The sequence below is a fragment of the Montipora capricornis genome, chromosome 11 (assembly GCF_036669925.1).
Source record: "Montipora capricornis isolate CH-2021 chromosome 11, ASM3666992v2, whole genome shotgun sequence".
Lineage (NCBI taxonomy): Eukaryota > Metazoa > Cnidaria > Anthozoa > Scleractinia > Acroporidae > Montipora > Montipora capricornis.
In genome coordinates this window covers 14,762,662-14,787,661 of record NC_090893.1, presented here as the reverse complement: position 1 = coordinate 14,787,661, position 25,000 = coordinate 14,762,662, and the positions used below count along the sequence as shown (strand labels likewise).

General features: G+C 39.8%; 1 protein-coding gene across 1 annotated transcript in view; it reads left to right on the top strand.

Moving 5' to 3' along the window:
• LOC138024945 (uncharacterized) overlaps positions 1–25,000 on the top strand; it is a 35,916-nt gene that overhangs the window by 5,636 nt on the left and 5,280 nt on the right. The window contains exons 2-14 of the mRNA XM_068872143.1: positions 3,011–4,948; positions 7,689–7,807; positions 8,277–8,344; positions 9,962–10,110; positions 11,993–12,121; positions 13,449–13,772; positions 14,926–15,038; positions 17,941–17,999; positions 19,779–19,942; positions 21,315–21,602; positions 22,262–22,434; positions 23,921–24,119; positions 24,817–24,927. Coding sequence (XP_068728244.1) covers positions 3,011–4,948; positions 7,689–7,807; positions 8,277–8,344; positions 9,962–10,110; positions 11,993–12,121; positions 13,449–13,772; positions 14,926–15,038; positions 17,941–17,999; positions 19,779–19,942; positions 21,315–21,602; positions 22,262–22,434; positions 23,921–24,119; positions 24,817–24,927 — 3,834 coding nt within the window. The remainder of the gene's footprint in view (positions 1–3,010; positions 4,949–7,688; positions 7,808–8,276; positions 8,345–9,961; positions 10,111–11,992; positions 12,122–13,448; positions 13,773–14,925; positions 15,039–17,940; positions 18,000–19,778; positions 19,943–21,314; positions 21,603–22,261; positions 22,435–23,920; positions 24,120–24,816; positions 24,928–25,000) is intronic.

The following is a 25,000-nucleotide window of genomic DNA, read 5'->3' as shown; positions in this document are numbered from 1 at the left end:
AGAGTATACATAGTGAAGACATGAACAAGTTAAAGGGCATTGAAAGTTAAACGAAGAGTTTGGCCCTGATGGGGTCGCTTTGAGTGTTTAAATAAGATGGGCCAAACTCTTTGTTTAACTTTCAAACTTTCAATGCCTTTTAATTTATTCATCTCTTCACTGTAAATACTCTATTTTATTATTTTACTTTAACTTGATAATGACGATCTGGAAACGTCGAAACGTCGTGCCATGTTTTATAACATTTTATCGCAGATTTTTATTGTCAAATAATAATAATAATAATAATAATAATGATAATGATAATAAAAATAGTAGTAGTAGTAGTAGTAGTAGTAGAAGTATTAGAAGTAGTAGTAGTAGTTGTAGTAATAACAAGGAATATATAACAATATAGGAATATATGATAATAATAATAATAATAATAATAATAATAATAATAATAATAATAATAATAATAATAATAATGAAATGGTTCATATCACAAAACGTTGAAATAGTTAAGAACTTTTACACCTACAAGAGATAGAAAGAACTGAGCAGAACGTTGAAAGGAATAATCTAACTGAACATTCATGTTTGTAAATTGTATAGCATAGCCTAGGACTAGTCTCGTTATGCTATTGATCATGTAAAACCGCGTTATCAAAAAGTGTCAATAATGTCAAACCGTCTAGCGCTGGGACAATGTGCATAGCAATAAAATCAGTTTAAACATTGGTAGTTTTGAGGTGAGGGGAAACCGGAGTACTCGGAAAAAAACCTCTCGAAGCAGAGTAGAGAAGCAACAAATTCAACCCACCTGTGACACCAAATCTGGAAATCAGACCCGGGACACATGTACATTGGTGGGAGGCGAGTGCTCTCACCACTGCGCCATCCCTGCTTGTTTGAGCCAAGATTAATTTTGTCGGTCGCGAAAAATCTTTATATCAGCACTGATTAGTCTCGACAGAGGACAGCCTCCGCGATCAAATACTGCCCCATTCCCAAGATTTTGTGATTGTAAATGTATGTAAACGTTAACTCGAATTAAATATGCAAAACAAATTGTGTTTCATTGGTTTTCCAAGAAACTTTTAAGTGTTCACTTTTAAGAAAAATGAACCTAATTATTTTAAATTAATGCACGGCTACCTCCAATTTTTGTTCCATATTTCAATAACCCTAACCAAGAGTGAATTCGATAAGAGTGTTGTTATGGCAAGGGTGGGCTCCCCAACACAGTCACAAGTTAGTCTATTTTTAGAATACCCTTTCCCCGAGAAAATTAGTTGTCATGTCCTTAAAAAACATAGTCACGCATGACATGGATTCTCCTAAGAGATTGCTTAAAGTGGCAGCGCTTTGTTTGTGTTCGCGCGTTACGTGTATCTACAAATTAGTGCATTTTTGATTGTGCTGGGGCAAGACCCCAAATTGATAGAGAAACACTGTTATCTAATTCACTCTTGCCGTAACTAAGATCTACTTTTCTCCAAAGCCCTCGTTCTGGAAAGAATACCTTCGTCAAAATATTCAAATTAGAAGGCAAACAAAACAAAACAAAGATGCCATTTTTTTTTGTACAAAATGTTTCCGATGATTCGCGGACTTCCTTGTTGACAAGGGTGATGAGCTCCTGTTGCTGACAAAAGACAGATTAAGCATCGCTTCTATGTGAAACGGCAAACGCGAAATGGTGAACTGCTGCTCATCAAAAATTACTTGATACCTGCTTCTAACACGCAAGAAGTGGGCTCATATCAAGTGAATTTCTTCCATTTTTGGCAAAACGCAAATTTTAGTCCGACGTTTGCCGTTTGCCTTAAACGTGATGCTTAATCTTTCCCTCGGCGGACGAATATGGTCGTTCTGGCGGATGGTTCACGGTCATAAAGAGAAAAAAAAAACCTTTAAGGTCTCGGTAAAGGTAAATTTGGGCCTTTCGCTCAATTTTTTTGTTTTTGCAAATCTTGAATTGGTTGGCTATGAAGTATATTTTCCCGAAAAAAAAAAAAAGCTGCAAAATCACAACTTCTCGGACCTCCTTTCCCGACGGGATTTAAGATATCGCTTCCAAATTTTCAGTTCTAATAGATGATTGTACTACCCCAAATACGCTGGGAGGAATTTTTCGTTTGTCGTCGGAGACTGATTTTATGGCACTTTTTGTGCCCAAATTAAGTATGAGATGAGAGTTTCGACTTTGGTGCGTGATATTTCCCTCAATTCATAACATATCAAAAAATTCCTCAGTCACACGGTATTGGAGTACATTCATCTGTGACTAAGATGCAACAAAGTGCGGTTATTTTCGCAATAAAGCGAAGGGGCAGGAGCTTCTGGAGCAGACTTGGTCGCTCTGAGTTTGAGGCCTCAAAACTAAAAGGCATTATTATATCTCTCAGATAGTACGCGCGCTGTAATTGGCTAAATTAGCGGGCCGTATTCTACAGTACGACCCGCTGTACAACCCGCTAAATTTAAAATTTCGACAAAACATCAGCTAGCGAGTTTTTCATGTCATTTCCGTTGCGTAAACTTGTACTGAAAACTGTTTGAATCTTGCAAGCAACTATTTAAAGCTTAACAGCCAAGAAGATTTAGTTTTTGGGGTTTTGGCACGGCACTCTTTGTGGCAGTTGAACCTTCCGCTTCACTTTGACTAGTTTCCTTGCCCGCGCGCCGGTTAACCTCAGAGATATAATAAATATCTTACTAACCTCGTTTTCTCGGTTCGTACTGTAAGTTACGGATCCTCGTTTTTTCTTGTTGACTTATGGCCCTCGCGCTTCGCGCTTGGGCCATAAATCAAAGGGAAAAAACTCGGTCCGTAACTTACAGTACTGACCTCGAACTCGGTTAGTAAGGGGTATATATTAAATACGAAAAAACTAATATTTTATTCAAATAATATATAGCGGCGTGACAATTTCATTATTCCGTGGACACCTCATTTTCCTTTACCGAGACCTTAAGTTTCTATTTTCTTTCTTTTTGATTTTATATTTTGATGTACGTTTTTCAGACATCATCGACCACAGAGGAAAAGAATTTATAATCTCTTTTGCCCCTCTGCATCCTTCCTTTGGTGGTTTTGAAGGAACGAATGTTTTGTACATTTCGTCTTTTGAAAACTCAAGAATTCGACTCGAGGTCCCTTTCCTGCACCAACGTGGTTCCAGCCAACAACATTATGACGTATTCCCCGGGAAAATTCGAGAAATAGTACTTCCTGGCGAACTGCGCATGGGGAGCTCTACCGGAAGCGAGAAGAAAGGTATTCGTCTCACCTCGGACAAACCCATAACTGTGCATGGACTTGTAAAAGCCGACGATGGTAGAGGCGAGGCATTTCTTGTGTTGCCTGTGGATGTTCTTCATACATACTATATCGTGGCTACGTATTTCCCGATAGCAAATGCTATTATACAGGTAACAGCCAAAGAAGATAACACGGTGGTCTCGTTCTCGCTTAAAACTAAGAGCAAAGGCGATAGAAGCGTTAGGTATGGAAAAAAAAGATATAGTGATGGAGATGTAATAAACGTCACCCTAAATGCTCTGGATGTGTTTCAGGTCCTGGGTGCCTCAAATCTTACCGGCACTGTAGTGCGTTCATCTAAACCCATAGCTGTATTCTCAGGGAATGATTGTACATGGGTACCATATCAATATCAAGCGTGCAATCAACTTATAGAGCAAATACCCCCTGTTGGGGGTTGGGGAAAACACTTTATAACTAGTCCAACGCCGAATAACCCCGATGGCGACTTTTTCCATATCATTGCCTCACAAAATAACACACACGTTCGTATCGACAGGAAATTCATTAAGACACTTCAAAAAGGACAAAGTCGTGAGGTTGAGGCGCTTTGGAATCAGTCTTTGGAGATATCCACCAGTCAACCAAGTCTCGTGGTGCAGTATACCAAATTTAGCGAAGGGAAGAGCACAACAATGAGTATTGTTCCCTCGACAATTTGGTCTTCTAATGACTTCTCGGTTTACGTCGAAGGCGGTGGATCGGGGGTGGACGGTAATGAAAACTTTGTGAATGTCGTTACGCAAACATACTCACGAAACAATCTACGCGTTCGAGGTCCTCTTAAAGAAGTCCCCATGAAATGGACTATACTTCCAGGCGGCAACTTTTCACAAGTTTCTCTAAATTTAAGCCGCAGTGGATTGTACCACATTTTTCATAATAATCCCCTGGAGAATTTTACGGCAGTTGTGTACGGAAAGAAGTCGGATTTTCGGTTTTCCTTCCCGGCTGGTTTCAAGTACGACTTGGGCTTAAAAGCGGAATGTGTAAGAACAGAAATGATTGGGGGTGACAAAGTAGACAATGATTGTGATGGAAAAACGGACGAGGAACTTTCAAACGGGCGAGATGATGATGGTGACGGCGACGTAGATGAAGACTTGTTCACACCTCCAATAGATGTTACAATGCCAAGGGATTTAGTTTTGCTCACGTGCAGCGCGGCATCTAATGTGGCTGATTCGTGGAATCCTGGATTCTTTCCAAAGATTGGAGTAAGCGAATCACAAGGTATATGCGCAGCAAGGGGTAATGTATCAATTTGGCACAATGACAATGAGAGGAAGCGAGGGGGATGTTCGCTTTATTTCACACGTAATTGGACAGTCGAAGATAGTTGCCAGAATGAAAGAGTGCACACTCAGTGGATTAACATCACTACTCTGGGCGATCCCGTTCTTACTTTTCCAAGTAATTATGCTCTGACTTGCAGAGACACGAAATACCTGGACCCAACCTTTACCGGCGAGATTAGCCAGCAATTTGATGTATGCAAGCGAAGAGTCAATATAAAATTTATCGATAAACTCGTGGGAGATTGCTCCAGGGGCGAAGCAAAGTTGGAGCGTGCGTGGATGGTAGAAGACAAGTGTCGTAAAAATATGGCAGTAACTCAAGTGCTTAAACTAATTCCGAGAGGTAAGTTATAGTAAGAAAAAAGCTCCATGTTTTTATGTATCTTGTTTGACAACTTTAAATGCAAAACAGGTTACATCAAGCATTGTGCAGCTCCATGGATGCCGGATTTCTACATACCCGGGAACTTTTATGCTTGCCCGTGTGTTCACCACTGAGTTTTCTTTCGGGAATCTAAATTTTTTAACTTGATACCACCGGATAATGACATACCAGAACGACTCATTCGTGCGCTTCGTAGCGTTATGATGTAAACAACGAACGGCCCCCGTTTTGGTATGAAATCAAAGCATGTGGGAACGGGTACCAAAATAGTATAAGAAATAGTGTACTTTAGCCTCAGGGGGAAAGTATCGAGGCATTTTATAACCACTATTTTTGGGAGTAAGAGTTATATAAATGAAGGATTTGACTGAGTGCGCAAGAGCCTCCATACGACCTATTCTCATCTCCCTTATGGAAAGCAGTGTTCGCGCGCGTTCGTGTGTATTATCATTTTGATTATCTCGTGGAAAAGTATGAAATGCCATTACGTTTGCCTTGCAGTAGTAATAAAATTCGAGACTGAACTCGAAAGTACCTCCCGCGTGGGGCGTTGCCTCGCGGAGTTCAATGTTTGCGCTCCCTCTTTTTTAAACTCTCTCTTCCATCATTGGAATGAACTATGGAGCAAAATGTCTTACTCTCTGCCATAGACAGTCAAACCAATCAATTTTTAGAGCTAGTGTTTATTCGTCGCTTTCATTTCGTTTACCGATTACTAATTACCGATTACCCTGTACCGATTTGTGTACTGTGTACTGTACTTTGTCCGGAAAAATTTCTTTGCACATATAGATAGTGGCTCCAGTTACTTCAATTATTTACTTTTTTTCTTACATACGTCAGGCAATCAAATTCGTTCTATTTTGTCATTGGTACGCCGTGATTATAGAGCGTAATTAAAGACTGCGACGGGGACGAGGCGTTAATAAAAGAAAGGTGTGGATATTAATATTGAGAGTCGTTCCAAGCCTAAAATTTATTTACTTGTTTGGACTTAAAACGTCATTAGGGAGTTAACGGAACGACCCATCTACGCATAAGAGGACGTCATTCCAGAATTCAAGTTTCCATTGGACTTAGCTCTAAGCGTTTATAGGTGGTTTAATTGCCGCCATGCTTTATCTCTTATTGGCTCCCTTTGTTCGTCCACCAATATTTATAGCTTTTATCATTTTTATCCGTGTCTCACTTGAAAAGGAATTGGTTGCAGACTGGCTATTCCAAGACCTTCCGCTTTTAAAATGTCGCAGCGCATGGACAAATTCTTCGTCCCATGATCACGTCCTACAGAGAGACTTTAAATGAAGGAGTTTTAAAAAACTGGTAGTTTAAGAAACCACGCCAACTACAGCGACAGAAACGTCACTTCAAACTACCGGTTTTGAGCTGTCCTGTTGTACAATATGGGCGAAGTATGCTATAGCCAGGTTGATAGGTACGGATTTAAAGCAAAGAGAGAGAAGGAAAGATTCACTGTTGTTTGTCCATGTTGTCGTCAAAACCTTAAAATTGGTCATTTTACGTTGTTAGGGAGCTTTAGCAACGACGGCGGGAACGGCAACGAGAACGTTATCAAAAAAAATAAATTCGCGTTATTGCAATCACTTCGAGACTATTCCAAGCTTTTGAATATGACAAAGGTGTAGCAGTACGTCAGGAATGAAACCGTTATGAGCGGCGCTTAATTTAGGGGCGAAAATGAAAATTTATCCTCAAGTGCTGCCGTCCTCCATAAAACCTCAAATTTGGCTATTTCACGTTGTTGTTTTGCTGACGACGGCAAAGAAATTGACAAAAGTAAAAAACGCACGTGCAGAGCGTGAAAAGCTATTGTTTTTGCCCACTAAATATGCAAATTTGTGACGTTCTTGTTGCCGTCGTCGTTGTCGTTGCTAAAACTCCCTGTTGTTTTGACGAGTACGGGAAAGAATTGTACAAAAATACGTGTCGCAAGTGCAGTACGATCATTTTTTCCTCTTTTAACCAATAATATTACTGCTTTTTGGCGTTGTCGTTGCCGTAGCCGTAGCCGTAGCCGTAGCCGTAGCCGTAGCCGTAGCCGTAGCCGTAGCCGTAGCCGTAGCTGTAGCCGTAGCCGTCGTGGTTTCTCAAACTCCCTGTTAACGACGGCGGCTACGGCATCGATAGCGCCACAAAACAGTAATATCATTGGATAAAAGAAAAAAAATAATCGTGCCGCACGTGCGGCACGCGTTTTAGCACGTATTCGTGTGGTACTCTGCACATTAAGCTAACGTCATGAAATCACCTAAATTAGGGACCTTAAGATTTACAACGGCGACGTCGACGAAAACGCCACAAAACAATGATATCATTAGTTATAAAAGCATAAATCGTGCTGCACGTGCAACACGGATTTTAGCAAGTATGTTTGCGGTCCTCTGCATAACGACGACGCAAAATCACCAAATTTGAGGTTTTGACGACAACGTGAGCACGTAACAGAGAATCTTTCATTCTCTATTCTCAATCTGAAACCGCTTATACCAATTTATTTTACGGATACTTCGCCCACATTGTACGACGTGAACGAGATGGGATAATCGCGAACGAATTATACTAGAGGAAAGTCATATTTTGAGGTGACGTTTTCGTCGAGGTCGCCGTCGTAGATCTTAAGGTCCCTAAAAACAATATTATGAACACCGAATACTCGTTTTTGTCGTTTTTTTTTCAGGCCCAAGGACCACTAACTACAAGGTGTCCTTTAGCGTAACGAGCGAGGATTTTTCCCCTGAACTTACAGACAGAACATCAAAGCTGTTTAAAACGCTGTCTGCGGATTTGGAACAGGAGGTATTGACACAAAAAATCACTAAATAATTCTTTTGTTACGAATAACTAACAAAGCTGTCTGTGACCGACCAGGGTGAGTACCGTATATGACGTTTTTCCGGCGATTCACGTCAGGACGTTTGTACGGCATCCAATACGATGACTCATATGATCTGAGACGCTGCCAACCCTCGTGTATGATGCAACATATCAAAGAGTTTAAGGGGATTGGAATCTATGAAGACGTCGTTGGAGCGGACTCCATTACCGCGGCTCAAAGTCGGATAAGATGTCAAGGATACATTACCAGTCGACTCAGTTAATCATGCCGGTCTCCGGCCCCAATTAAGATTGCGTCATTGATCAAAGAGCTCTATCAGTAATATTATGTCCAGTGCAAATAAAACCAATGTTTCGGGGTTTTTTTTTGTGTGTGTATGTGTGACTACATTTGCAATCGTATTAATTTTCTCTGTTGATTCTGTTTTAGATGGAGAACCAATACAGAACTTCACAACTAGGGAATTATTTCTTAGCAGCCAAGGTCCTTGATTTCAGGTAGGTTGATTTGACTTCTTCTAACCTGAAAATTATTTCACGAATCGCCAGAAAAAAAGACAAACCGGCAAACAAAAAAAACAAGGTCAAGTTAATGGGAATGGGGTCGTCTAAACCAGAATGAACATCATGTTACAAAGTGTTCACTTCTGTCCAGAAATGCAAGGAAATTAGATCAATCCAATTTAAATGTCCAACTCGAAGTGTCTGTTTAAATTTAAGCATTTGCTGCCTATTTCTAGCAATCAAGGTAAGTGTAAAGTCTAAAGTTATTTTTGGTGAGGGTAAATGCAGCTATTTAACAATTATTGGATTCGGTTTTCGCATGATAGCGATAATTATTAAGGCTAAAGTTTGTGTTTTCTGCCAAAGCCGAAGGCTGAGGCGGAGAACACAAACTAAGGCCTTGATAATTATCGCTATCATGCGAAAAACTTCAACTTGCATTCGCTAACTTTATTATTGCCTTTTCTGTCCAACTAGTTGGGTGATACTCAAACAATTTGACCCTTCGTCCTCAAGGGCCACGGGTCTAATTGTTAATTATTGGGCGAGGTTGAGTAAAATATCATAATTTGTCAGCGGCTTCGGCAAATAATTGATCTGCGAGACACTGAGAAATCACGATATTTTGCGATAACCGAGTGCATCATTCGATGACTGAGTTGATTTGTTTCCTCACAATTCCCAACAAATAAATCACTTTCTGAAAGCTGAGGAAAGCGAACTGCCATTTTCACCCAAGAGCGTGGTTTCAATTACGCATGAACATTACATTATTTGCTACAAAACACATATTTGTGGGCAGTTATTTGCAGGTCACGTGGTATGCTCTCGGCAAATGAAAGGAAAGGAAAAAATACATCGAATGATAATTATCTATACTTGAGTACTGGAGTTGACGTTAATTTTTTGAAATTCCCAGAAGGGAGTGTTGTCGAAATTTGTGAGAAAAGCAAGGGGATACTTCGTGACGCTTATCCTTGGTTTTCATCCACGTGATGAGACAACCATGTTGGTGTACAGAACAATAGAAAATGACCCAACAAGTTTTTTTTCAGCCAAATTCCCAAAAGGCATTTTCCTGCATTGTTCTAGACATCAACATGGCCGCCGTGACGTCAGATGACAACCCCAAATTGAAATGGCGTGCATCTAATTATCTGTATTTCTGGTCATGTCTGAAAGTGTTGGTTTCCTTGATAAACACTCTTTCTGTTTGTTAATATTTAAGGGCTGTTTTGAAAGTAGCGATAATCTTTCCGTGAGACTTTGCATAAAAGAAGGACAAATGTTTTTTTTTTTTGTCTTTTTTTTGGTTTGTTTGTTTTGTTTTGTTTTTTTTTTTGTTTTTTTGTGGTTGAAATGCCTATGTGGTATGCCGTTAAAGCAGTTGTTCTATGAATGGCAAGACAAGTAGCCTATTCCGGCCCCATAGGGTTGTAAAAGTGTCGCTGTCAGCGTCGCTTGGCTCTTTGACCGTATCTTTATCGTTTTTTGGTTGAACTGAATCCTGATTATTATTATTATTATTATTATTATTATTATTATTATTATTATTGTTGTTGTTGTTATTATTATTATTATTATTATTATTGTTTTTTTTTTCGTTACTAGTAATGGTAGCGTGAATGTGGTCATGTTAGTGGAGATGCACTTGCAAGCCAATATTGACGCGAACCAAGTGCTCTACGTTACCAATGATATCCTTGGCGAAGGGATGTTAGGGAAGTTCCTTGTGGACAACGAATCAGTTACACTGCAAGGTACATTTAAATGGCAAAATCTTTTGCTAAGAACAATTGCATAAGACTTTTCTGTTGAGTGTCAAAATTGCCATTGCTGGCTCTCAGACAGTGGCTAAAAGGTCTCTGCATCATTTGTTTATTAAAGCAATGGAAAAGAAAACCAATGCCGATAGGAACTTGGAGTAAATATTAAATGTTCACCTAAATGTGGACCTTTTGGGACTCTTCTAGGGGAGCTTTTCGCAGCCCATCATCATCATCATCGTTATCATTTCTATTTTCCTCACAGAAATTATGAGTTCCTCTCTTGTAAATTAGAGTATATTTAAGTGCTCTGAACCTTATGCAAGTGTCTAAGAATGGCGTTTTCCATATTAATCAATAATTTTTAAATTAATACGGGCAAGGAGGCAAATTAGAACATAACGACTTAAATAACGAATTCAAATTCTGTCCAGCTGTACAAGGAGATCGAAAAGAAATCGAACCGTGTAGTTACCAATACACCGATTTGTTTGAGTATTGTACCGCATTGTGTGTATTTTACCGCTTTGTACGCAAGATATATAAGGAAGAAAGTTTAATGTGAAAAAATTCTGCTGCACATGTTGCAGGCATGTTAGTACATTTCTTTGCTGTCCTCTGCAAAACAATACCGTGTACTCGCCAAAGTTATGGATTAGATGACAGCGCGAGCATCTAATATTCTTGCATCGCTGTATATGGAAATCTTTGCTGATGTCATTGTTAATATGCAGAAGGTATCACGCTTTTCACAAATTGACTTCGAAAGGTTAAAAAACTTATTTAAATCTCCAATTTTAAGCTCTTTAGATCCGATAACGGGCCAGTTATTAGTCGTAAAAGGATGGAAAAATCTTGGGTGGAAAAGGCGCTAATGTAATTTCGAATTTTCAAAGTATCATTCCTCAGAGATTATCTGGTATATCGCGTTCAAATTTACAGAGATAGCTCAAGATTACTCTATAAGCTCTCTTATCAAACCGGTTACAGGTTACTCAACCAGAAAACGAGATGGAGTTATTTTGCTTGACATTAATAACTCCTGACAATTAACGAAAAATAAACTAAGGATGTGCTTTTTACAACAGCGTGAGCACTCAACTTTCATTCTGTCTTTCTATATCTTCAATTAAATACCTTTTCTACAGATCAAGTTTTATGCTTCTTCATCGTGACCAAGATGGAATAATTAAGTGAAAAAAGTTTATAAATCTTTACCTCATTTATGTCCTAATGCCCTTATATTGTACTATTTCAGTATGAGGTTTGTACCGGTTCTGTACTATTTTCAGTGTACTACCATCCTTAAACACTCACTCACTCACTCACTCACTCACTCACTCACTCACTCACTGTTGTTTTCAAAAGCCTTAATGATGAGGATAAAATACGGTATTTACTTACCCTACAAAACGAAAGCACTTCAAAGATAATAGGTAAATACACATATTTAATGTTTCAGAAGAGAAAAGACTTCCTAAATGCAAAATAATTAAAATAATAATTTTATACCAATTGTATTACAAGTAATTGTATGATCTTTTTAGTTAATTAGTTATTCTAGTAGATATCATCACCTTTATTGTAACGAGACCGATACCTCCCTTTGGAGAGTAAGGCGCAATAAAGATTTACTGTTTACTGTTTACTGTTTACTGTTTACTGTTTACTCACTCACTCACTCACTCACTCACTCAACAATTGCGAAGAGCAGTCGTTAGTGCAACTGAGTTTTAATAGCCGTTGTCGCTTTCGTTACCAAACCCCTCTATTGCAGATTTTTTTTTCTCATATCTAACCTATTTGTATTTCATATCAAATGTAAGCATTCTAGCTTCTTCTTCTTCTTTTTTTTTTTTTTTTTTTTTTTCAACAGACTTTGATGAATGCCAATCGCCGGATTTTTACGAATGTCACGAAAAAGCTACTTGTATCAATACTTTCGGCTCATACAACTGTACCTGCGTGAAGGGTTATTTCGGCGACGGATTTCGAATTTGTCAAGGTATGGCCGTTGGTTTAAATTACCTGTTCATATTCGTGTACAGTAATAGATTAGAGAAATCTACCAACCTCTTTCAGTCAACTATTGTACATCAACGTCAAAAACTTAAAATTCAGTTTGTCGTCCTCTCCAAATGAAATAAAGCTGCCAAATCTTTGCAAATCTTACTACAAATTAAATGTACCTCTATCGTCCAGGTTACGAACTACAATACAAAAAGCTTTCAAGACGTTAATGCATGAGGACTTGTGACGTCAGGGGAGACCCATGCCTCTCATAAGCTCAGCCGCCGGACAAACCACTACCAGTTTTGTCAAATTTACGCACCTTGTGCGGCCTGCTAGAAGTGAAATCGCACCTATTTAACGTACAATATATGTTTTATGGTTCTAAAACTATTTGTTATCTTTTTTCGCAATTTAAATGAAATGAAGCTACAATCTTGAACAAAACCTGTTGAGACAAAGCGACATTTTTGGTACTCCAACAATTTATCCAAGCGTTCCGCTTAAAAGCCGCTCTTTCCCCTCCCCCCAAACTCAACGCTGCCTTATCTTGGTTGGAAATATTTTGTAGAACATATGACAATACTCAGCAACATTGACTGAGGGGGGAGGGGAATGGGAATGGGGAGTAAGTGGGGGTGTGTAAAAATGGAGGTGAATTTGTGTCACTAACTCAGCAGTTTTGTCCGAAATTGTAGGGGCATCTCAGCACGGACTCAAAACGCTGAATTTGACGACGTTTTCTTTTGGGGAATTGTGTTTTAAATTTCGCAAATCCTTAACATTATGACAGTTTTAATTTGCTCAATAGAAAGATCATGGTTTTTTGAGATAAAAATAATTAGAAAAACTTCATACAAATTTTCTTTCCGTGTTTTTTAGCCTTTTAAAACCCGGAATGTTCACTTCCGGTGGGTTAAAAACCGCGCTGATTAGGAGATTGGGGATAGCAGAACTGTGACGTCAAAACAAGAACTCAGGAAATTTTAGGGATAGACATACACTTCGTTCTTTGGCCAAATTTCATTATCGCAACCAAATATAACGCATCTCAGAAGCAGTTTCAGCAACGGGGAAGAATTGTTCTATTTGTTTTTTTTATCGCAGAAAACCATAATGTTTCCATTAAGTAAATAAAAAAATCTGTCATGGGCACTTTAATTTTTTTAAGGAATGAGGCATGATAAATGAGCTCTTGTGTTTTTTGATAAGGAATAGCACCGGTAAATGAGACGCAATAAGGTTTTCTGCAATCCTACACATTAATGGAAATGCTCGACTAATGTCTGGTACTGTCATTGACTTTTCACTATTGATTTCAGCTCCACCGTATATTTGGAAGAGCGATCCGCCGATTTCATCAGGCACGGAGGAAAACGTGACACTTCGCTGTCACGCAAGGGGTTACCCAGATCCGACTTTTCTCTGGATTATGCCCGATGACGAGTTTGTCAATGCGTCGAGTCACGTTCTTGAATTCGAACTTCTTGATGATGATACTAAAAAAACAAGAGGGAAAATTCTTCAGAAGGATGGCTCTTTACTGGTGTTTAACACTCGAGTTCACGACAGTGGAATTTATAAGTGTCTTGCGGTCAATGTGGCTGGAAGGGATGAAAAAAGTGTGAACCTTACGGTAAACAAAGGTGAGAGCAAAATCACAGAAACGTTTGTCTTTAATTTATCAAGGGGCTATGACAACCCTGTCCGCTTCCGCTTAAGGAACCCAAGACTAGGCGAATGCAACTTCATTGTATTTGTGGAACGACGTTTTTACAGACATTAATTTTCCTGCGAAACCATACTTTTCCAGGGTATCACAAGTCTTTCATGAGAACTTTTTACCCATGGAATTAAGAAAGGCCAATCGTGCAAGCCAAATCTTAGTTAAGAACTCGTCTAAAAAATAGCTTGATGTGTGAAAATGCGGTTACATAGACCTGGTATATTGGAGTTGTAGGCTCCTGGTTGTAGGATCCTGGTGGTCTTGGTTGCCAAGGGAGGTGGCAGGATTTTGTGTGGAGGATTTCTGTTAAGGCAAATTATCTACGGGATTGATTTTGACTCCACTATCCAATCAGACACAAGACGACTAACTCAATCACAACACCACTGTGTAGATACATGGGCATGTAGGACAGCAAGCGCCACAAGCCGGTTCATTTTGCTTACCATATGCATACAAACTCCGCTCTAGCATAACAATACGTAAGCATACTTAATGGTACTGACCTCCTAAAAACTTGTTAAAGGAAAAGTACACTGGGCACCTGCCGGATACGAAAACCCAAAACCCTAGCTTCGGGAATGACGGAACGTATTCTCCAAACCCTATGCAAGTGCCACTACCCTAAGGAGGCTAAGGGGAAAATTTAACAAAGAAGTAGGCGAATAAAGCTGAACCTAGACTGATTCAAATCCCTAACGGATCACTATTTGTACGACAAATTACCCATAATCCCCACCAGACAACCGGACCCAGTCCTCTGGTCCGTGCTGGCAAAATATCCATTTCTGCCAATTTCGCAGGCTACAACTGTCAGAAATAGCATTTTTCTGGGGTGCAAGCGTTTTTAGGCACAACCGCTTGCAGGATTTTTTTTTTTTTTTTTTTTTTGCTATTCTTCCCCGCAGGAATGTTTTTCTCCTTGGGAACTGTCACCCCCACCCCTCCGGTTATTTTTAATGGTCCGCCTTTTAATCACCTTTGTTCGTCATCCAGCATTCGAACATTTTGTCATTGTCATCTGCGTCACTAGAGATTCGATGTAAATCACATATTCTGGAATTTGAATTTAGATATCGTGGAAGTTGATGTCGCCATAACTCTTGAGGATGAAGTCTTCGACGAAAGCTTGGAAAACAAGTCGTCAGTAAGGTATCAAGAAATGGAAAAAAAGGTCGAAAAAGAGGTAAGAATATACCATTGATTAGTGTGACTGCTCGGACGATTATAGAAATTAAAATGTGCCTCGTTGATTGGTCAAGGAATATGTAGCTAGAAGTCGTCCAGCATGAGGTGATTATACCACTGAAAGACTTCGTGTCATAATAACAATAATACCAACTTTATTCATTTAATTCAATGAAAGGGAAGGATGACAGAGGTTATCCCTATCGAGGGTATCCACCCGCAGCGGGATGTAATTGACTGAGAGTCGATTTTGATGAGGGAGGAAAACCGGAGTACCCGGAGAAAAACCCTCGGAGTCAGATTGAGATCAACTGAAACTTAGCCCACGTACGACCCGAGCCCAGGGTTGAACCCCGGTCACACAGTTGGGAGGTGCGGTTGATAACCGAAAAATCACCCGAACTCAAATGATGATTAGAATTTAAAAACTCAGAGAGCACAACATAATTATTTCTACATGTTGATAATTGTCACTGATATCATCATCATCATCATCGACTGTTTCCTGGTGTCACAATGTTAGCAGCTGAAGCTAAACGTACTGCTAATACAGTGTGCGTGTTAGGGTTAGGGTTCTAGTTTCCTCTTCCTCATGATGAGCGTAACCTGATCCCTCACAGGCTCATACATTTCATCATCAGCATTTCGGCTAGTCCTTTCCGGGACTCCGTCTTACTCCGCCCTGAAAATGGTCCTGGAACCCAGGGAAGAAAAGAGAAAGTCCTGTATTACTTGAAGGCGCATGCTCGGAATGAGCCAATTATATTGCATTCCATACCAAGGTCGATATATAAATAAAGGAAACATAGAAACTCCGACGAAAAATCGTACATGAAAATTCCTGTGTGATTTACGGTGTCAGGAAAATAACATCGAAATCATGCCTTGTTGTGACCAAACGATGAGGAAAAATCCCGATCGCAGTGATGTTGGAAACGTGTTGCCGAATAAATGTAAGGACTGAGACAAGATCGCAATGCATCTGTGCAAACGCTAAACTAGTAAGTATTGCACAGGATTTTGCTAAGCAACAAAAAAGCTCGGTGCCAGAATTTCATATTATCTACAGTAATTTATTTCTAACAATGGGTTTCACAAGGAAAATGCTTTTAAGTAGCACGGATTTAGTGGAAGGAAAATCAACTTCATCCTTATTAATTAATATTCAAGAACAAATTTTGACCAAAAAAATGCTGATAATTAACGTCTTGCGAATTATCGATGTTTGGCTGTGCGCACGTATATGTATAAATTAGGAACATTTGCGTTATCAACACAAACTGATATGTAAAAAAAAACACAAAACAAATAGTCCAGGTTGTGATTCAATTTCGTTTAGTTTTTTAGAGCGGTTTTCAATTGAGTGGCGAAAGTAATTAGCGAATTGCTTTGGTTTATGATTACTTCATTTGATTGGTTCAAAGTTCTCGCGCCACTTTTTCAACCAATCGTGGCTCGCGCTTGCACATTTTCCCGCGCTTTGTGTCGGCTACGTGTAATTACTTCGAATTTTGATTGGTTTATCGGATTGTCTCCGTCCTTTCTGATTGGCCAAAGTAATTACTTTGGTTTTGGTTTTACGACACTCGATTGAAACTCGCACTATCTAACTTTATCAGGAATAAGATAATCACAGTTTCAATAATTACTGTGCAACTCAAATATATGTTGACTGGATCACTGCAATTTTCATGCTACTAGATCGAGAGAACTAATGAACAATGAACAAGAGTTCAAGCAGGAGATTAATTAGTCATTGTCAGTTTCATACTTTCACTGTAACACCCACATCCTGCGAGCAGAGCCTCTCTAAAACTTACCAGAAGGCGAAAAAAAAGGGCTCTGCAGAAAACGTGTCAAGTCTTTTAAGTCGCCGCAGCCAAAGTTTTTGGGCTAGTCACTCTGGTCAAACCGGTTTAGGCAACTCGCGCATGATATTTTTGACAAGGCGAAGGTCCAAATCGAGCCTTCAGTACGAGGATCAACATGGCGTCTTGGAGTGCGATCGAGGCTTGGCCTGGGTTTGAAGCTGTCTCCAAGCAACGGCTTGCGCATACTCAATAAAGACTTTTCTGCAGAGTCCTTTCTTTCTCGTCGAGTTAAGAACGGAAAGGCTCTGCCAGCAGGATGTAACACACAGTGAGCCTCCTCAACAGCGTACGATATTTTTCTGTAATTTCAGCCACTGCTCTCGCCCGGATTCTTCATAAAGACTCTCAGGAGAGCAATTAAATCCAAATTTGATATTTTTCTGCGCCAACATCATGCAGCTGTTCAGTTGGGATTCAGGCACGAAACTTCATACCTTCGCATATCATCCATCTGATCTTCCTCGATAGCACCTCACGATAAAAAGGGCTGATTTACGATGAAGATCGGACTCGGATAGAAGAAAATCACAAACATATTAAAGGAACATAAATGTAGCAAACAGACTTGCCAAATCCTGTTGCCGGTTTAACAAAAACATCGTTACCGGTAGCGACTGCATGAATAGCTTGCAATTGTTCCGCCTTACTGAGGCACAAAGTTAAAGTGGCGTTTCTTAAACGCGAAATCAACTGCCTCCAGAAACTTCCTTTCACATTATCCGCCATGTTTCCAGTATAAAAGGACTCCGGATAAACTATGCCCAAATAAGGAATATTTTTCCAAATATGTTTTCCCCCCAGATTTGTGGGGGCAAATGACGTCATTCCGAGCATACGCCTGCAAGTAATACAGGACTCTTTCTTTTCCCTTCTGGGTTCCAGGCCCATTTTCTGAATCGGCTAAACATTTAAATTGAGGCAGCTCTCTTACAGTAGTTCGGCATCACTTTCTTCATTGTGGAGTTTGTAACGAAAACAAGTACTGTTACGATTTAAAATGATTCTCTCTTTCTTTACCTTTCTCGACAGTTAACGGAGTTATTCAAGGATATCGAAGGATTTGAAAGAATTGAAATTCTCGAATTTGTGTGAGTAAATGAGACATTTATTTCTAAAATCTACCATTTATTTACAAAACTGCAAAGCGATGAAAAGGTACGCTCGTAGACCCTTTGCATAAATGGCAATGTACATCCTAAGCATCGCATTCATGTGAAAAATCCTTTGTCTAGAAACATAAGTACGAGACTAAGGATGTACAAAGTATTGTTATTCAAATTTAGGCACCATTTATGCAAAGGGTCTATATGGGAATACAATAGACCTTATTCATAAATGGCGGTCACTTTTATAATTCTTTTGTCCAAGTGAAAATTAGCCTACCAAGCAGCCTCATTTTAGAGCAAGAATTCTTTTCAATTCATTTTATGGTATCGAGGCTTGGTAGACTAATTTGCACTTGGACAAAAGAATCATAAATTGACCTTCATTATGCGTTAGAAAAATTCTGATAATTAAATATGTTATTTGTGGACTGTGCTGATTGACTGGGTAAATATTAAATTCCCGCACGATCTACAAATAATTTTTCGACGACAACAACAACAACTTGTGAACAGACAAACAGTAACCTGACCAACTCATTTTAGTAACAATAATTTATATAAACTTATTTTACGAACACCATTTACTCGTAGACACATCAAAATTGATCGAAACGCACCAATCACTGTCTGTGGTCTTCACAGCCAATGACATCAAGGTTTAACTGATAGTTGACCAATCCTCTTCAACCATCAGAGTATTTATTCCATCTACTTAAGATAGACAAATCACCTGATTCAGACACTGACCGATGACGGCCTCTCCTCTGGTAGTCCACCAATAACATCACGACTTCGTTCCGTTGGCCAAACCTCTTCAATGACCAGAGTATTTATTCCATCTACTGACGTTAGACAAATCACCTGATTCTGACACTGACCGATGACGGCCTCTCCTCTGGTAGTCCACCAATAACATCACGACTTCGTTCCGTTGGTCAAACCTCTTCGATGACCAGAGTATTTATTCCATCTACTGACGTTAGACAAATCTCCTGATTCTGACACTGACCGATGACGGCCTCCCCTCTGGTAGTCCACCAATAATATCACGACTTCGTTCCGTTGACCAATCCTCTTCAACCACCAGAGTATTTATTCCATCTACTGACGTTAGACAAATCACCTGATTCTGACACTGACCGATGATGGCGTCCACTCTGGTTGTCGAAACGTCAGTCTGTGTCATCCTAAACAGTAGTCAGTACTACACTCACCCGGACGATAGTACTTCACTTAGTTATTAATATCATATTATTGCATGAAAATATGGCTTCTTTCTCTTCTGATGTCATACGTGAAGCATTAAAGTGAATAATTTTAACACAGCGACATACTGAACAAAAATGATCGAAGATATCGTGGCCTATCTCATCCTTGTCACTACTGCAACAACGAGAACAAAACAAATTGATGAAAGCTTAAATCAGGTTAACTTTGATTCTGCACTCTTTCAGTAAGGTTTGATCGTTTTACACATTTATTACAATGTTGAACAACCCGATCAAACGTTCTCCAAGTTTAGTCCTAGAAAGCGTTGAATGCATGTTTAAGCAAATGTCAAACCGCTTATGCGAGCCTTAAAGTACTATCAACCTATTGACACTTCAAACGCCCTAGTACAGTGTCATTCCAGTTGACGAGTAAAATCGTCTGGCGTTAGACAGAGTAAAATCTGTCAATCTTACCCCCAGTGGTCAATGGATTAATGGAAACTTGATTTGTTTTCGTTTTCTTTTCTTTTTTTTTTTTTATCTTTTACAGAAATGGCAGTGTCAAAGTACGTTTTCGGGTCATTGTTAAAGTGGACAAAACCGACGAAAAGGAGCCGACGGTGGTTGCAGACAAAGTTGGCAAAACTCTTAGAGTGAGCGTGAAGAGTGGTAAAATAGGCAGCCTCAAAGTGAAACCAGTTTTTCAATTAAGAGGTTTGTGAAGGCCTGTTGTGACGAGACGAAATTCCCAAGAAATATTTTACATGACAGTTGAGGCCGCCATGTTGGTTTCTCACGCTAATCTCCCGGGAAGTATGCTCAATTCTCGTGCAAATCCCTTCCTTTTTCTGCTTAAAAAGACAACTGTTGATCACGTGTGTCAAAAAAAAAAAAATTCCATCTTCAGTTAAATTGAGTTCTGTTTGGTTTGAAAGAACGTTTTTGAGTGCTCCAAGAAGGCAAACTCCAACCTCGTTTCCAGAGTCTCCATAGAAGACTCTGGGAACGAGGTTAGGCGCATCCCAAAACGTACGGCAAGTACTGACCTTCAGTTTCGAAGCCGAAGCACTTATTCGACAACGATAAGCTGTGATTGCTACATTATAATGCAAACACAACACACAAGGAATCTTAACCTCAAGAGATTTTAATAAGGTACAACATTTGGTTTATTGTTAATTTCTCGCAAAACAGACACTTTTATGACGTTGGTGGAGACGAACCTGATACTAGATGCTTACTCTTGGGTAATGGACTCTTGGAGACGCTTGATAAATATTCGATAACCCCAGGATTAAAATTACCACCATAGGACAATCACATGACTTTTGGAGGGCATATAGTTTATTTGTGGCCCGAGTAGCATCATAATGATTTGCGCCAGAGCGGAGCGAGGGTGCAAATGATGCTACGAGCCGATGCAACGTACCAATTCATTTAATAAGAAAACCTTCTTTAACAAAGATGTGGAATGAAACTATGGTATGAAAATGTCCCTCAGTCTATACAAGCAAATGTTGTGTGAATGAAAGGAATGTATACATTTGAAGTGCGGGTTGTAGACCAAATGAAGGAGTAATCCTCGCACTTAAATAGGACAATCTCATTGGCCGAGCGAAGTTGTTTGACATCTCTGCAGCCAATCAGTATCAGGGCGGCAAATGTATTTTCAGCCCGCACATTTGCCGCTTGGCGCGTAAAAAGGCGCGTTTTACAGAGGGCAGTTTGTCATTTGGCCGCGCGTATTGATAATAATACAGCATAAATTATAGCTGTAACCTTGCAAAACGTAGAACATTTCAAGACAATCAGCTGTAGTAGATATCACAACAACAGTTAAAACGAGGTTCGTTAAAAAGTCTCTAACCTAACTATTTCTTTGCGGATCTGCTGTAATGGTAACCATTTGTGAATATTTTCCTTTAAACCAAGGCTAAGAGCAAATTTTGTTTTAAATTATTTTTAACCCAGCAGTCTTGATGAATTTGTCATCCCCTGCTTTCCCTGCCTGTCTTTCTTTCAGGCTTTTACCCTGCTATAAAAGAAAGTTTGACCCTGAATCTTTTTTTTTTTTTTTTCAATTTAGAGGTCCCCCCTCCACCGGCTAATCTAGCGTTTAGTGACCTCACATCATCTGACGCTATGGTCACGTGGTCTCACCCCGAATTACATGACATGTACGAAATTAATGGTTACTCGCTGCAGTTTAAAAAGTTTGGGCTGAAAAAATGGACCCAATTCGTCTTCACTAAGGGAGAAGACCACAGGCTTTACAACCTAGAGCAGGATACACCGTATTTCGTGCGGCTGAAATCGGAAAATGAGTTTGGAAAAGGAGAACCTAGTGAGGAATTGCAACTGCGTACCAAAAAAGGTAAGTTTGTTGGCTGTGCATGACAGTAAATTGCGAACTTCGCATTGCCGACTCCTGAGTAGGGACGTTTGGAAATGACGGCTTGTCCTGTCGGGATTATTATTTGCTGTATGTTTGACAGTTTCCAAGAAAATGCAACTTATTAGAGAAATTTTCCCTCGACGTTATTGTCATGCTTCAAAAAGAATCTATTGTTCCTGCCATGCAACATGGCTGCCATGCAAAACCTCTATAATTGTTCACTTTATCGCACCTCACATTTCAGATTACACTCGAAATCGTTTGATTGACAGTAGGCAAATTCTGCAACGGGACCAAGGCATTCCCACAGCTAAATCTTTTGGCCAATCCCAGATGACTTGTTTTGGAAATGCAAATTAATATGCCACCTTTCACATAATTTGGCACCGCAAGTACATGTCGCAGAAAACAATAACATTTGGTGTTCTGGTCTGTCCTCCTTTCACATTCATGGCATGAATGTGAAAGGAAGAGAGACCACAACACCGAACAGTGTGTGGGTTCTTTGACGTCCCAACAGTGTTCATCGTGTTCATCAACATCGTCTTTGTCATCTTGACCATTCAACATCAGGGTTAATATGATCGTCATCATGACGTTGATCTTAATAAGTGCCATTTCCATGTTTTTTGCCTCAGCCTCTACAGGGATGAGTCCTTCAGCATTGGCACTAGCTATCGTTCTTCCCATACTCTTACTGCTCATCTTTGGAGTGGGAGCTCTCTTAGTATATAGAAGATGGAGGAAGAGAAAACTGAAGGGTGATGCAACAGATGAAACAGTGCCCATGAACCCGGTCACGCCGGAAGAAGTAAGTCACTAATATTAATGATAACCACTTTATATACCTGTAAACTTCAAGCTTATGTAGCCTATTAATTGCTGAGATTGTAAATAAAGTAAATTAAAATGAATTTTTTGCTTTTGGTGAGAGGAGACAACTGAGCTCCCCGGAGGAAAAAAAACTCTCGGAAAAGAAAAGAACTAACAAATTAAAATCTCATTTGACAATGGGTCTGGAAACCAAACCCGGGACGCATTGATTGAGGTCGAGTGTTCTAACGTCTGCCCCGAATATGTTTCTAGGAAAAGGTTGGCTTTAGTTGAGTTTTTAATTTAACTGAGATTCTGCAGGGTTATAATATTTTGCAGTAAAGGCATTTAGTCCAGGCAACATACGTAGACTCAGAGAAGTTATTACATGATATCGATCGCTTGGGGATACGAATTTTATATTCGAGTGATATCATATCGGCGTGGAATGAACATGACCTTATTTCGACAAGCATTACAACGAAAATACAAAGGTAAAGTTTCTACTATTATTGGCTGACGTGTGTGTAACCATGACGACATCAATATCTTTACATGTGAAAAATGAAACTAGCATCTTAACTTTGCGATATCAAATATTAGAAACAAGAACAATCGCGATATTTTCTCGATATCTATATGATGAATTAGATTAGGATATCATATGCTTATTCACTACAAGTTAATGCTTCTGAGAAAGTTGCTTTGTGGCTGGTAAAAGCTAGTCTTAGATTTGCACTACTTTTGTTTAGATGTCCAGATTTGTCCGCATAAAACTCCAAACTCCAAGGAGCTGCGAGTCTTTTACAGTTTCATTGTCTTAGAGGTTGTACAAAAAAGAGTGTTACGTACGAAAGAGAGAACCGATCTTCGCACTTACCTGCACAATTTAAGCAAGTTTCTCTTATAGACACCTGAAAAATTCCAGGTGATCTGGGGACGGGTTTGAAGGACTGGGACGGAAAATTTTAACGCCGTATCCCACAACCGCGCGCGGTTTTAGGTGTTTTTTTTTTCCAAACTCCCTGCAGTATTTCCATCGCCAAACCTGAACAGATCATTCCGTGTCTACCACATTTCCTGTTACTGAATGAACATTCAAGTATACCCGACGAGATCTAATCTCGCCTCTGCCATGTTGAATTCGAAAATAAGGCCGCGCTCGGTTGTGGGATACGGCGTTAATTTTTTTCTCCCCAGTCCTCCGAATTACGTCACCAGATCACCTGGTTCAGGTGGCTCCAACTGGATTCGAACCCATGGCCTCTGCGAAGCCGATACAATGCCCTACTAACTGAGTTACAAGGCCACTCATCAGTTCGAAGCATGTCTTATTTTTAGGCTCATTTGTTCCCTTGAAGGAACATTCATTCACAGAATGTTATGTGTCACTTGAACCTTCACCTAAGCTTGATTGTCAGAGTCATATCTAGGGCTAAACCTAAATCACTTATTTTTTTCATATTTCTTAATTTCCGTGACAGCAGCGACAATTCGCTGTAAAGGCACCGAACGGAGCAAGTGTATCCATAGCTGGAGCATCCTTTTCATGGCGTGAAATTCCACGTCACCTGGTAACGTTGGGCAAAGTTCTTGGACAAGGAGAGTTTGGAATTGTGGTCAAAGGAGAGTTAACCGAAGAAGATAACCGCATCGTCCCTTGTGCTGTAAAGAAGCTAAAACGTGAGTAAAGACCAGGACATTCGAATTCCCAGAATCGAAATTCCACATGCCACATGTCATGGAAATACCACAGTCGACGTTTTCAAAATCGAAAGGTCACAGGGCCAACGTATACTAATAAATAAGCATTCGCAAGAAGGAAGCGTCAACTGAAACGAAATGTACGTCCTCCTTCGAAATCAAATGAAATCAATGAGAATCAAATCAAGTTTTGGTTTTATAGAGGAGGCTATGGGAAACCCGAAATAACTTCCCGGTGAAAACCCTCTCGGGGCAGAGTCCAGGATAAAAAACGTAACGCACACATGGCGTATCGGACTTTCAGAGGCCATAATTATCCCCGTCGACTTGGAAAGAGTTAAGGCCTTAAAGATATTTAAAAAACCAGTAAATGTGTTCATTGCATGCAAGAGCACTTTGAATTGAGTGTCGTTGGTCGTAGAGCCCAATTAATAGCCAATCGGACGCACTTGATTAAATGAGCCAATCACAACGCAGAGAAAATACTGACATGAAAAAAAAAAGCCCATGATAAACGCGGGAAACACTCTGATTGGCTTGGCTTGGAATATGGGAATAGGGCGCGTGCTTTAAGAGCCAATCATCAAGCGGGAATAAGGGAATAAAATCACTTTCAATACTCCATTGAAATAATTTCATTTACCTTAATTGTTTTTCGTTTTCGTCAACCAACCAGGTTCTGCGACGGAAAGCGACTTCAAGGACTTGCTGAACGAGCTGGAGATAATGTCATCAGTAGGGAATCATCCCAATTTAGTGAACTTGATCGGCGCATGCTCAGTTGACGGTAAGGACGATTTTAAATTGACTGCTTCACTTTCCTTTCCCATTCTGTTCGCGCCTCACAAAGTGAGTACTTT